The sequence below is a fragment of the Bos taurus genome, chromosome 9 (assembly GCF_002263795.3).
Source record: "Bos taurus isolate L1 Dominette 01449 registration number 42190680 breed Hereford chromosome 9, ARS-UCD2.0, whole genome shotgun sequence".
Lineage (NCBI taxonomy): Eukaryota > Metazoa > Chordata > Mammalia > Artiodactyla > Bovidae > Bos > Bos taurus.
Genome location: NC_037336.1, coordinates 96,957,560 through 96,972,582, shown reverse-complemented (window position 1 = coordinate 96,972,582; position 15,023 = coordinate 96,957,560). Strand labels below are relative to the sequence as shown.

Here is a 15,023-nt window from a genome sequence, read left to right as displayed (position 1 = left end):
AAAAACTAAGATCCCACCTGCCACAGGGCGACCAAGCCCGTGGAAAGCGATGCAGACCCAGTGCAGCCAAAATAAAGATAACAAATGAAATTTAAAAGCACTGGCCGCATACCAGGTCTAAATATTAAAAAGCAAAAGCAACAAGCTCCTACTGTTTAGCACAGGGAACTATATTCAATATCTGGTGTTAAACTGTAATGGAAAAGAGTATGGAAAGAATATATATGTATATCTGAGCCCAGCTTTCTTTATGGTCCAACTCTCACATTCATACACGACCACTGGAAAAACCATAGCTTTGACTAGACGGACCTTTGTTGGCAAAGTAATGGCTCTACTTTTTAACATGCTGTCTAGGTCGGTCATAACTTTTCTTCCAAAGAGTAAGCGTCTTTTGATTTCATGGCTGCAGTCACCATCTGCAGTGATTTTTAAACTACAGTTGATTTATAATATTGTGTTAGTTTCAGGTGTGCAGCAAAATGATTGAGTGATGCGTATATCAATTGTGTGGTCAGTCTCTCAGCCACGTCTGGTTCTTGTGACTCCAGCCCTCCAGGCTCCTCTGTCCATGGGCTTTCCCAGGCAAGAATACTGGAGTGGGTTGCTGTGCCCTCTTCCAGGGGATCTTCCCAACCCAGGGATAAAGCCTGTGTCTCCTGCATGTCCTGCGCTGGCAGGGGGATTGGCCAGTGGATTCTTTACCATCGAGCCACGGGGGAATCCTTCAATACATATGTGTGTGTGTGTGTGTGTGTGTGTGTGTGTGTGTGTGTGTGTGTGTATAGATACATATTCTTTTTCAGATTCTTTTCCATTTAGGTTATTATAAGAGATTAATATAGTTCTCTGTGTTATACAGTAAATCTCTGTTATCTATTTTATATACGGTAGGCGTATCTGTGAGTCCCTCCCCACCCCTCTTTCCCCAGTGGTAACCGTAGGTTTGTTCTCTGTGTCCCTGAGTCTGCTTCTCCTTTGTAAGTCAGCTCACTCGTCTTGCTGAGTGTCTGTATTCTGCGTCCCGCCCGGCCGTCCCGGCGCCCACGGCCTTTGCGGGTCGGGGTCTGCTGTGTTGCGTCTCTGCCACTTTCTCTCATGGCAGCTTGTTTTCTCCTGTATTTGCTGACTTTTTTAAACTTGTGATCCCAGGTTTCTTGGAGTGTTATTTGTGTTTTTTGTTTGTTTGTTTGTTTTTGAGGTTTGGCTTTTTTAAGAGCATTACTCTACAGAAAATATTTTTGCTTCAGCTAGGTTCATGGCTATACTGTCAAATCAACTTTTTGGCATGAGGCTCTTTTAAGGCTTAATCAGGTGGTATGAATTCTTTTCACAGATTTCTGTGCATGAGGTGTGTATGCGTGTCTGTAAGCCAAGTAATGGGAAGATCCACCTTCCACCTTGGCTCTGGACCAGGTTCCACCTCTGCTTGTAAAGACCAAGCCCTGGGCACCCTGGGATTAGGAAAACCGCCCCAATGCTAACATCAGATTCCTCCCTCCCTAAACCAGCAGAATTTTCTCTTTATCATCCTGAGCTTCAGGGATTTTCCTGACGTTCCCATCAAGTCAACCATTTACTTAGCAAAGACGTCTGTTGCTTTCCTACTTATTCATCCAGCATCTTCAGGTATTTACACCTGGGAGCAACCGCCTTCAGCATGCAGGCACCAGATTGCTGAAAAGCGGCATTTTCCAATTAGTCTTCGGTCAGTAACATAAATTTCTCTGATCTTTATGTCCCTAGTAAGCAATTTTAAACCATCACTACAGTATTACAAGCTCCTGGACCTTAACAGAAAAAAAAAAAAAAAAGAAGCTAGGGACATAGGGTCAGGAAAGACATATACTGGAGATACAAACCTACTTATTAAATCTTGTGACATTCTCATTCATCACAGCTTTATCACTGGGCTGTCGGCCAGGAATAGTCTTTACATTGTCCCAGAGCCAAAGGAAGTCCTCTGTGTCCTGCGGTTGCTTCTTTGTGTTATACTGAGTCCGCTTTATTCTAACTAAGTGTTCGAAATCACGTGACACCCTCTGAGTTATAAAGGACGTTTACCTTTGTGAAGAGAAGGGCCAATTAAGAGGAAGGAATTGGTTTCACCTCGATGACCACCATCGGGGAGATGCCCTTCTTGGCTCACAGGGCTTGATTCCGGATGACTGTCAGGTTGGCACCTTCATGGGGTGTGTCATTTGTCCATTGACTCAGCTAAAATGTACTGAGTGCCCACTGGGTGCAGGCCACTATGCCAGACAGACACTGGAGAGATGAGGGAGACACAGCCCTGACCTTGGCCTTGGATGAACTCACTTTCTGTTGGAAGTAACAGAAATATAAATACTCATTACCATGAAACCATGAAATGCTGCATCTGAGATGTAAAGACAGGTATTTCCCTCCTAAGTGTGCTTACTGTTAAGTCGCTGAGTCATATCCCACTCTTTACGACCCCATGGGCTGTAGCCCGCCAGGCTCCTCTGTACATGGGATTCTCCAGGCAAGAGTACTGGAGCGGGTTGCCAATTCCTTCTCCAGGGGATTTTCCTGATCCAGGGAATGAATCTGTGACTCCTGCTTGGCATGCTGATTCTTTACTACTGAACTACCAGGGAAGCCCATTTGCTTCCCAGTACTTCATTCTTAAAAGACTGAAAACTCAAATATTTCAAAAATACGTAGACTCTGATGATGACACGATACCAGTTGGATTGGTATCTGGGGTGAAGGACACTCGCCGGGTTCCGTGCCTGACCTAGGTCCCTCCCTGCACGGTGGTTTCAGGGGGCAGCTGCTGTACTCACTGAGGCAGACATTGCTGACCACAGCCCTCCCCACCTCCGGCCTTCACTGTCTTCACTCTCACCATGTAGAAAACCCGCTAAGAGGCAGCGGTGCTGGGCGGAGTTTGATCCTCAAAGCGCAAGGCTCTGGGCCAGAGAATCTCTGGTTTGGGTTTCCGTCCTCCAGGTTTCCCAAATCTTTGCATTCAGTCCACCCTGGTACTGTTTTATACAAGGTGAGCATCCTGACACCCGGCCCTTGGCTTTTTTACTACTCAGAAGCTTCCTTGGTTTGATATCTGCCTGTCTTCTCCAGGTTACCATGAGGATCCACTGGAATAAGGGAAATCAAAGTGCAAAAAAATAATGTGCTGTAAATTTATAAAGCTTTATCAATATTATTATTAGAGTAATATCGGAGTGTTAGAGCATTTTGTATTATACGGTTTCTTTACTAACTTATATTTAAGTCATTTTTCAGTTCAGTTCAGTTCAGTTGCTCAGTCGTGTCCAACTCTTTGCGACCCCATGAATCGCAGCACGCCAGGCCTCCCTGTCCATCACCAACTCCCAGAGTTCACTCAGACTCACGTCCATCGAGTCAGTGATGCCATCCAGCCATCTCATCCTCTGTCGTCCCCTTCTCCTCCTGCCCCCAATCCCTCCCAGCATCAGAGTCTTTTCCAATGAGTCAACTCTTCGCATGAGGTGGCCAAAGTACTGGAGTTTCGGCTTCAGCATCATTCCCTCCAAAGAAATCCCAGGGCCGATCTCCTTCAGAATGGACTGGTTGGATCTCCTTGCAGTCCAAGGGACTCTCAAGGAGTCTCTCAAGACTCTCTCTCTTCTCCAACACCACAGTTCAAAAGCATCAATTTTTCGGCTCTCAGCCTTCTTCACAGTCCAACTCTCACATCCATACATGACCACAGGAAAAACCATAGCCTTGACTAGATGAACCTTTGTTGGCAAAGTAATATCTCTGCTTTTGAATATGCTATCTAGGTTGGTCATAACTTTCCTTCCAAGGAGTAAGCATCTTTTAATTTCATGGCTGCAGTCACCATCTGCAGTGATTTTGGAGCCCAGAAAAATAAAGTCTGACACTGTTTCCACTGTTTCCCCATCTATTTCCCATGAAGTGGTGGGACCAGATGCCATGATCTTCGTCATTTTTAGTAGTGTCTTAATCTAAAAATGGGCTTCCCACCTCCCAGTGCAGGAGATATAAGAGACATGGGTTTGATCCCTTGATCGGGAAGATCCCCTCGAGGAGGGCATAGCAACCCACTCCAGTATTCTTGCCTGGGGAATCCCAGGGACAGAGGAGCCCGACAAGCTACAGTCCACAAGTCTGCAAACAGTCAGGTGCCACTAAAGCAACCTAGCACACAGGCAACCTACAAATAGGCCTGGGAATGTTTTAAGAGTCATCACAGATTAATAAAATGACTTGCATGTTTGTATTAATTTTAAAGCATAGAAGAAAATTTTTAAATTCCGTAGAGGCCAAGATGGAGGGGTTCTGTTTGGATTACCATTTGAAATATATTTCTAGACCACAGAGTTCTTGTACTGAATCCAAAAACGTCCCAACTCTTTCGTTGCACGTGTCACTCAGCATTGAAGTAAGTGAAGAGATTGTAGTGTCTGAACAGAATATCTGCAGTGGCGCCCTTGAAATCCCTCCTCCTTTCTGTGGTCTGAGTCAGGGATAAGTCATTCCTCTGACGTGAATGACATTAGCAAATATTTCTGAGCGCTTGTTGTAGATGCCCAGGTCATTCATAGCATCACTTAACGGGTGTCAGACACTTGTTTTTTTGCTTCTTTAAAGACATTGACCCACTCGATCCTCAGTACAGTGCACTGGAGAGGTCGATTTCCATCTGAGATGGGAACTTTCAGGGAGTTCTGCAGTGTTCCCAAACCCGCCTACCCGCGTAGGGATTTGAACTCAGGCAGCTGGCTCCAAGGCCCCATCTTGACCTCTGGCTGTTCCTTGCTCTGTCACATCAGCTTCACCTCCCTCTTCCTGCCCCGTCTCATCGGTGACCACATTCCTGTCCGGGTGCAGGAATGCAAGATAGTAAGACGTTGAAGAAAGCTGAAAAGCGAAGATTTTGGAGTCACAAAGACTCTCCTACTTACCGGCTTCAGGCAGTGGTTTAACTTGTCTAATCCTCGATGTAAAATTAAACCCAATGCACACACCTGAGGAAACACCTAACGAGAAGGGTTTCAGAGCCTGTCTCACCCTGCCCACGTAATCAGCACCCGAGAGATGTTATTTATCACTAGTAGTCAAAACAGCACAAAGGAGGAGCTCAAACCACAAAGCCACATGGTCTTTTCTTGCCTTGTAAGCACAGGCCACATGCCAAGAAAACTGTGTCGGGGCCTGTCCATCACTTGTCAAGAGAGTTTCCCTCTGAGCTTCTTGCCTGAAGGCACCTCCATGTCTAAGAATTTCCAGGACAGTGTTTCAAGGAACCCTTGTCCAGCCCACTATGCAGATCTGACTGTCTCTTCCCTCTGTCTTCTCTCCCCAGGCCTACAGAGTCAATGAGAAGGCGGCAGAGCAGGCCCGGTGGGAGGAAGCCTCCAAAGAAACAATCAAGAAGACCACCAAGCCCTGTCCCCGCTGCCACGTGCCGGTAGAAAAAAACGGTGAGTCTGGGCTGACCGAAGAGCGCGGCTGCGGTGGGCTGTCCTCGGAGGGCGGCAGAGAAGTCGGGATCTACAAGGGCTTCCTAGCTGGGGAGCTCAGCGCTGGGGCTTTGGGGCCATCTGGCCAGGGTTTGAATCTCAGCACCCACGTCAAGCTTCTTAACCTCCTGAACCGCAAGTCCTCGTCTGTAAAATAGAGATGCTAAACAGAAGCTGCACAGCCACCGTAGGATTAGGTGCAGGACGGATGGCAAATGCTTCCCCGCGCCTGGTATAGAGACAGCGCTCAAGAAACACGAACCGCCCTTATGTTACTTACTATTAACATATCGAACTCTCCTGGAGAAGGGAATGGCAACCCACTCCAGTATCCTGGCCTGGAGAATCCCATGGACAGAGGAGCCTGGCGGAATACAGCCCACAGGGTCACAGAGAGCAGGACATGACTAAGTGACTGACACTCACAGGAAACTCCCCAGTCTGCCGTCTCCCTGGAGCGCTCTGATACTGAGATACTCATCGGCTGGGGCTGAGAGCTGGCCTGTGGTGAGTGAAACCCCACCTGCAGCCCCAGGGTGGGCCCTGCAGCCACTCTTTCCTCTGCTAAGGACTATATGGAAAGTCTTTTGTGTGGCTGGAGAAGACTCTTCAGAGTCCTTCGGACTGCAAGGAGATACAACCAGTCCATCCTAAAGGAGATCAGTCCTGAATGTTCACTGGAAAGACTGGTGCTGAAACTGAAGCTCCAGTCCTTTGGCCACCTGATGTGACAAGCTGACTCATTGGAAAAGACCCTGATGCTGAGAAAGATTGAGGGCAGGAGGAGAAGGGGACGACAGAGGATGAGATGGTTGGATGGCATTGCCGACGTGATGGATATGAATCTGAGCACACTCTGGGAGATGGTGAGAGACAGGGAAGCCTGGCGTGCTGCCGTCCATGGGGTGGCAGAGGGTTGGACAAGCCTGAGCAACTGAACAGCACCAACCGAAGACAAATGTGAGAGCACCACAGGTTAAGTCCCTAGAATGTATCCACTGAGTCATCGTTATGCCTTCATGATCTGGAATGTTCCTGGGCCTGCAGCGGCCTGGCCCGGACCTGTAAAGAGAAGACAACACCAGAATCAGAGGAAAGAGCCTCCCTGGTCCTCACGGGCTGAGCAGGGTTAAGAAAGCAGCCCAGGCCCTTTCACCAGAGAGGAGGCACAGCGCTGAGAAGCATGGGCCAGTGTTCTGTCTCGTGGGTCCTTAAAGGATGCAGATTCAACAGTAAGAGACCCACTCTGCTATTTTCAAAGGTCAGGAACCCTGGCTGTCTATCCCCTGGAGCCCAGAAGGGCACCTGATAAATAAATACCCTGGTGAATGTAAAAGGAGCTAGGAAAGGAGAAAGACACATACATAGATGCTTTTCTAAAATACGGTAGAGAAAATGAGCTGGAGAAAGACCCTGGGGTCAAGAGACGGCTTCCTGGTGGAGATGATGCCTGAGCCCAGAATGAGAATCGGTGTCACGAGGCAGGCAAGCCTCCAGGCAGCCGGCAGGTGCAAAGGCAGCAAGTGTGACCCGTCCACACAGCGCGTGCAAGAAGCCCAGCTCGTTCCTGGGTGAGGACGAGGAGCCTCGGCTGAAGCGAGTGGGCGCGGTGTAGGGCCCTGCGTGACCCGAGGGGCTTGGACTCGGTTCTCTAAGGCAGGGCGCCACTCGAGGGCCTGAGGCCGAGAACCCACGGGCTCAGATCCGCCTTGAATCAGACCACACCTGCACCCCCCAGAAGATGGAATCGAAGGCGTCAAGTGCTTCCTGAGCAGCAACATTTCCTAATCTGGTTCTTTCTACGAAATACTGTGACGTACCGTGTACATGGAAAGCACTGATGTTTCACCTGTAGGCTTTTTTTTTTAATGTTCTACAACCGCTTTTAACGTTCACAGAACGTGTGTTCACGTTACCAGCACAGCATATCCAAGATCCTCACCGTACACACAAATCTGTCCTTTGGAATCCTGATCGCTGGCACAAGGTCCGGGGCCACGTGTTACAGAGTATTCTCAGAGTCAATAACAGTGAAAACCTGGGGCACGTGTGAGTGTTCTTTAGTGCCGCAGGGACAGGCAAGCTTTCAAAGAACAAGGCAGAGATATATATATTTAAAAAACAAAAAGTGCACAGAACGTATCGTTGAGCTAAAAATGCTTCTTTGCAATTTTGTGTAGAGTGTGATCCTGAAGGATGAAGGGAGAGGTTTATGTCTTCTCAAAATTCTGTTTGAATCAACTGGAGATGCATGACTATGTTTAGAAAGAGTCAGGCCAGGGCAGAAAATCTAAGAGACTGAGATTAAGCAGAACTGGATTTAATTTCAAGGAAACCTGATTCTCCCACTGGCTTAGAGGTCACACCTATAGATTTTTAACCTATGAACTGAAAAGCTGAACCTTTCAGCTAGTTCATGATAGTCTAAACTGTTCTAAAGGCTATCACTACAGCCTAAACAAACCTAGGCTCTATTAGAAAAGCTAGTTTGTGGCTCAGATGGTAAAGCATCTGCCTACAATGCAGGAGACCCAGGTTCGATCCCTGGGTTGGGAAGATTCTCTGGAGAAGGAAATGGCAACCCACTCCAGTACTCCTGCCTGGATAATCCCATGGACGGAGGAGCGTTGTAGGCTACAGTCCATGGGGTTGCAAAGAGTCGGACACGACTGAGCGACTTTACTTCATAGAATGTAAAGAATCTTTCATTCAAGTATTAAAAAGTAAAGAAAAAAGAGAAAACATTTCATATAACAGTGGAAAGGGAGAGACAATCTGTAATATTCTAAATACTCACCCTAATCAGTGGGATAAATGATCACGTATTTCTAACACTGAAAGTTATATAAAACTAGTATTTTTTTTAAAAGCTAGTTTCACGGTAGTTTTCCACCTAAATGTTTCATATTTAACTGAATTCCTAAAGAGTAGTTCTACCTTCAGCAAAGCTGTCATGATCATGAGAATTCTCACCATTTTAAACGCAGGCTAAACCTTGCGCTTGCTCCCATAACACCCTTCAACCTCTGGAAATTCTTCCTTCACTTCTACCAGTTCCGTCTCAAACCAGTGAGATCCTGGTTCCATTCCCTGATCAATAAGTGTCTGTTGCCCATTAAATCTGCCTTCGGCTTGTTCCAGAACTTCAGCTCTCTCATTAAATCTGATGGCAGAGTGTCCAGCCCAGGCCATGGTGTTGGCTCTGCACAGTCTGGGCTTTCCATGGTTTGAGCATCGGTCAGGAGACAGAGTTCTCTAAGAAGAAAACCAGATTTTCTCCATCCAAATATCCATAAATCAGTGTGACACCAGGAACTTCCCCGGTGGCTCAGACAGTAAAGTGTCTGCCTACAATGCGGGAGACCTGGGTTCAATCCCTGGGTTGGGAAGATCTCCTGGAGAAGGAAATGGCAACCCACTCCAGTATTCTTGCCTGGAAAATCCCAGGGACGGAAGCTACAGTCCATGGGGTCACAAAGAGGTGGACATGACTGAGCGACATTTACTTTTAAGCTGGCGAGATTTTTAGAGTTGGAGTCCCTGACATTTCTCCATTTTATGGGGTCTAAAATACTCCTTCTGTATTACATACCAGGAAGAAAAGAGAGTTAACAAAATGATCGTCTTCATTCCTGCTATTTCCTTTTTTTCTTATTCTGCTATGCCACTGTGAGTCCAGTTTCTATAATAAAATCTCACTTGTTAATGCTAGTGCTCAAGATCCATTAAGATTTTAGTGTGATAGGAAAAATTCTCAAGCTTTCATTCAGCCTCCCTTTAATATTCAGCTAATTTGAATGCATTGCTTAAGCATTCTCTATGATATTCCAGAAAAATTTAAGTGATTATACAGTATTACACTATTAAATTATTGAAATCCTAAGTGTACAGTCAGTAAGTATGTGTTGAAAATACTCAACCCTGTAATTGTGTAATCCTAATTGGAAAATATTAAAAGTATCACAATGAGTTTTTCCCTTTATTTTCCACATATGTAAATGCTTAAATGCCCTTTAAAGCAAACCAAAAAGAAGCAGAAAAGTATGGGATTTTAAATACCCTTCAGTTAGCCTGAAACAAATGCCTTTAGTTACATATTCATAAATATTTTATATTAGTGCAAGTTCTCATGCCAAGCTTTTAATATAAAAACGAGACAGCCCTGAAGCAATTATTTGGAAAATTTGGCAAGGAAAAAAAATGGCTTAACAAGATAATTGGTAAAATTGAATAATGGAGTGCATTCGATGCTAAGTGAGATTCAAGCAAAGAAACCATGTCTGCCTGGATTGTCTGGGAGATTCGCTCACAAACAGTTCTCTACATACAATTTTATACAAATAACTTTCCCTTCACGTCACAGCAGACTTGCTGTCTGATCCCCAGAAGCAAATAGAGAATGCAGTTAACAAATTGGGGAGGTGGGGAAATCCCAAAATAAGTCCCCGAATAAGGGACTTTTCATTTCGTACTGGAAAGGCCCTGCTTCCTGAATGAAAGAACGTTGAAATCACGCAGATCTTGGCTAAACCTCTGGCTTCACACTGTTTATTTATTTTTGGCTGTGTTGGGTCTTCCTTGCTGCAGCCATTCTTTTCTCTAGTTGCCAAGAGCGGGGCTCCTCTCTAGTTGAGGGGCTTCTCACCACCATGGCTTTCCCTGTTGCAGAGCCCCGGCTCCAGGACACATGGGCTTCACACGTCGCGGCTCGTGGACAACAGAGCACAGGTTCAATCAGTAGTGTGTCACACGGGCTTAGTTGCTCCGTGGCATGTGGGGTCTTCCTGGATCAGGAATCGAAACCATGTCTTCTGCACTGGCAGGCAGATTCTTTACCACTGAGCCACCAGAGAAGCCCTGCCTATACACTTAAAAGTACTCAACCTTGAGAAAATTCTGCACCCAGGCAATCCCCTTAGTCTCACGAGGTGCTCTGAGGAGCAATGACGTAACAGATGCAGAGCACCTGCCATTATTCACTAGTTTCTCGCTGCCCTGATCTTGGCATTTCCCTGGTGACTCGGGTGGTAACGACTCCACCTGCAATGCAAAGTCCATCATGCGAAATGCCGGGCTGCAGGAAGCACAGGCTGGAGTCAAGCCTGCCGGGAGAAACAGCAACAAGCTCAGATATGCAGGTGATACCACTCTAATGGCAGAAAATGAAGGGGGAACTAAAGAGCCTCTTGATGAGGGTGAAAAAGGAGAGTAAAAAAGCTGGCTTAAAACTCAGCATTCAAAAAGCTAAGATCATGGCATCTGGTCCCATCACTTCATGACAAATAGATGGGGGAAAAGTGAAAACAGTGTCAGACTTTGTTTTCTTGGGCTCCAAAATCACTGCAGATGGTGACTGCAGCCATGAAATTACAAGATGCTTGCTCCTTGGAAGAAAAGCTATGACCAACCTAGACAGCATATTAAAAAGCAGAGACATCACTTTCCTGATAGAAGTTCATATAGTCAAAGCTATGGTTTCTCCAGTAGTCATGTATGGATGTGAGAGCTGGGCTATAAAGAAGGCTGAGTGCCAAAGAATTGACGCTTTCAAACTGTGGGGTTAGAGAAGACTCTTGAGAGTCCCTTGGACTGCAAGGAGATCAAACCAGTCAATCCTAAGGGAAATCAACCCTGAATATTCATTGGAAGGACTGATGCTGAAGCTGAAGCTCCAATACTTTGGCCACGTGATGGGAAGAGCCAACTCATTGGAAAAGACCCTGAGGCTGGGAAAGATTGAGGGCAGCAGGAGAAGGGGGTGATAAAGGATGAGGTGGTTGGATGGCATCACTGACTCAATGGGCATGACATTGAGCAAACTCTGGGAGATAGTGAAGGACAGGGAAGCCTGGCATGCTGCAGTCTATGGGGTCACAGAGAGTCAGACACAACTTAGCGACTGAACAACAACAATCTTCATCTTAAATAAAATTTTGAATAGCACGAAGGATCATATTCAATATTAAATGCTTTTAAAACAACTGTCCCAACTCCTGTATTATGAATTTTTTCAAGCCAAGTAACACTGAAGAGGTGATAAAAATTACTCATGGTATATATTAACATTATTATATATTAAATTGCTAAATACATTATTGTACACTTAAAATTTTAAATTTACTATATATTTAATTAAGGAATTGACCCCTGGCTGTGAAACACAAAGCATTTGTCTTTAAAACCCATCTCAAGAGAAGTCAGTAAACTCAGATTTACAAATAAAGTTTGTCCTCGATGAAAGTGGCATGCTTCGATCTCAATCATTTCTTAAAAAACATTCATTTATCTTTATTTTGGCTGTGCTGGGTCTCAGTTGCAACACACGGGAATTTTAGTCCTGGCGTGTGGGATCTGGTTCCCTGACCAAGGATGGGAACCCAGGCTCCCTCCATTGGGAAGCATGGAATCTTAGCCACTGGACAATCAGGAAAGACTTCATTTAAAAAAAAAAAAAAATTGTATTGGCGCATAATTCATTTACAGTGTTGGGTTAGTTTCAGGGGCTAATTGAACCCGTCTTCTCCAGATTCTTCTCCCATATAGGTTATTCACTCCCTTCTTCATGAAGGTCAGAATTTCAGCATTTGTTTTCTTCCGTTCAGACTCTGCCCTTCCGTTGCTTGCGGTAATTCCACGGGAAAGTCGTCTGTGGGCACGCGGGCGGGTGTGGGAGTGTCGCCCAGGCGCTCATCCGTGTCCCCTCTCTGCCCGCAGGAGGATGCATGCATATGAAGTGCCCGCAGCCCCGGTGCCAGTTCCAGTGGTGCTGGAACTGCGGCTGCGAGTGGAACCGCGCCTGCATGGGCGACCACTGGTTCGACGTGTAGCTGGAGCAGCGGCCGCGCAGGCACACTCAGCCGCCATCCTGCTGGGCCCTACTGTCTTCTGCTTTTTCCTCTCTCTAAACACACACACACATGCACACACACACATAAACACGCACATTTCCAGTTCTTTCCAAAACCACCAAAGCAAAGTTATTGGAGAAGCTCCCAGGATCCCCGTCTCCGGACCCCTGAGAAACCGCCGAGCTAGTGATGAGTCCCGCTGGAAGTATTTTCAAGCCCCGAAAATACACTAACAGTCAGAGCATAGATGACGGCGCGGTTCCCCGTCTGTGTGCGCTGTCATTCTTGAATGAATTCAAGTCAGGCTGGATAAATACATAGAGACGGATTTCTCAATTACCTTTTACCTTCAGCAAATATTGCGAAGAAGCGTTTGGTGGGGTGGGGAATGATTTCGAGGGACGATTACCTGTGGTTCTCTGTAAGACTGCAGTGGATTCTGAGAACTTCATGCGCGGCTTCAATAGCAATGGACTTATTTAAATCTTCAGGAAGCATGTATTCCCAAAGAGCCACAGGCAGTAGTCAGAACTATATGTTTATCCCCAAGAATTCTATATTTATATCTTGCATTAATGAAACATCAACTCTGAATGAATCAGCTTGTCAACTAAGTGAGAAATTATGAAAGTTAATCTGAACATTGAATGCTCAAAATGTGTGAATTTGAACACTCACTCCATTTAACTCTCTGCAACTTTAGAAGTTGTTTTTCTGAAACATTACAAAATCTAGAATTTGATTTTAAGCACTCATTTTGAGCATGAAAAATAAGCTCATATGTCTGGCTTCACTGTACATGTAATGAAGGTGCCTCTAAAGGAGACACTGTTAGAAATGAGTTCAGTAATGATTCTCAGTGTTAACAAACATGCAGTTTATTAAAGCAGAATCTCTAAAGAAGGAACCTTTCCAGCCCATCAGAATGAAACCAGGCAGATCAGAAGGGTCATGCTCTTTCTGTCTGCCTGGATAACGTTAATTACACTTTTTTATATCAGAGTATATTTTCTTCTGATCTCTTTCAGATCTGATTCAAATTGCAGTTGTCAAAGCAATAAGACGCAAAGGGAAACTGCAACAACAACTTAAGTGCCTAGAAAGGATAAAGGGGTCACTGCGGATGAATTGTGATGTGGAATCAAAATACAATATAAATGTAATTAACCAGGTTCAGGGCAACCCACACGGGGGCTCTGCCCACCCAGTGGGTTACTTAGAGTCCTTTTCTCTACGATTGTAAATTCACAGGAGAATATTTCCTCATATTAGCACAGCTTGAATTGGATTGCTGATCGTTTTCATCCTTGTTTTATGAGTCATTCGCAGCGCATCAAAGAGAGGCGCGTTCACGCTGAATGCCGCCAGCCTCCTTCTCCACGGCAGAGTGTGTGGGTGGGACAGTCTAACTGCTGCCTTTTGTTCTCGTGGTCTGCCTTCTCTGGAAGGTGGCGACGGTCCCTGAGGGTGTGATGACTCTCCTGCGAGCACAGGGCATCTTTCAGATGGATTTGGAGACCGGTAGCCAGCCTCATCTTTGTAGACAGAGCACCAGACATCCTTGCTGGAGTCGGGGGTGGAGGTGAACCTCAGCAAGCTCCCGCAGATGTCCTGTGCCCCTGTCCCTATGCGTCCACCCAAGGACTGTCCCACCCTGCTCCCTCCCTCCGAGGTCCTGAACCTGGAACGTGATGGGCGGAAGACAGCCCCATCAGTGGGAAAGGAGTCACGTGGCTTCACTCTGTTGAAGATCCAGCCTCCCCATCATGGCCCCAAGGCTGCCGGCTCCTGTCGGGGCGCCTATGGGTGGTACAGAGATGATGCAGAGCTGGTGTCTCGAGTGAGAAAAAGGCAGGGCACCGGGCTTGAGCCACCCTTGTGGTTGGATGGCATCAGGGCTCGGCCTAGAACCCGCTGGGGGCCCTCCTGCACATTACCAGTGGTCCCAGCGGCTCCTTACCCCCGGCCCCACAGGACAATCAGATGGCTCTCTCTGTCGTGGGGAGCTCCCAGCGTTTCATACCCTCCATGGGTCTGGGGTTTAATGATGCTGCTGTTATTGCCTCCTCCCCGATTTGCATGGTTTGTTAGGGATGCCAAGCTGAGCAAAGTTTACTCCCACTTGTTCCAGCAGTAGAAGCCCTAGGTCTCAGCTCTTTTCCTGATGGTAGCCTTCCTTTTTTCTTTTTTCAAAATTAGCATAAATTGATTCTCAAAACAAGTTAAATGACAAACAGCCACCGTAAATGAGTCTGAATCACAAACCACTATAAATGAACATGTCTGAGCACTGAACAATGTCACAAAAATCTGCATCTAGCAAAAGAAAAGAGTCTTTGCAGAAGAGTATTTTTTTCTAACTTGTATAAGGAAATACTCGGCAACAGTTGTCTAAGGTCGTACTCAAATTGTCAATAAAAGAATCGAAAGAGCGTCCAAGTCCATCTTTGAAGTTGTCCGTAAAGGCTGAAGGCTGGGGAGGGTAGCCCAGGCTGTGTCTCTCGGGTCCGGAAAGGGTTGCCGAGTGAGCCCGTGGCCATCCTGGTCTCCGTTCCGAGCTCCTGATTCATTCTGGTGGTTTATGTTCTTTCTAAAGATTTACTCATTTATTTACCTTTGTGCAGTGGCGCATCTCTGTCGCTGCGCTCTGGCTTTCTCTAGCTGCGGCGAGGGAGGG

At 46.3% G+C, this 15,023-nt stretch overlaps 1 protein-coding gene across 8 annotated transcripts in view; it reads left to right on the top strand.

Annotated features, from left to right (window-relative positions):
• Positions 1-14,778, top strand: part of PRKN (parkin RBR E3 ubiquitin protein ligase) — a 1,234,790-nt gene extending 1,220,012 nt beyond the window's left edge. For 4 of the 8 annotated variants that reach the window (XM_024996688.2, XM_024996686.2, XM_024996687.2 and 1 more), the window contains one exon: positions 5,342-12,163. In XM_024996688.2, coding sequence (XP_024852456.1) covers positions 5,342-5,656 — 315 coding nt within the window. In that variant the 3' untranslated portion in view covers positions 5,657-12,163. Of the gene's footprint in view, positions 1-5,341; positions 12,165-12,212 lie in introns of those variants that run through there. The other 4 variants (XM_024996692.2, XM_024996689.2, XM_024996685.2 and 1 more) reach the window with 3 other exon arrangements.
• The last annotated feature ends 245 nt before the right edge of the window (positions 14,779-15,023 follow it).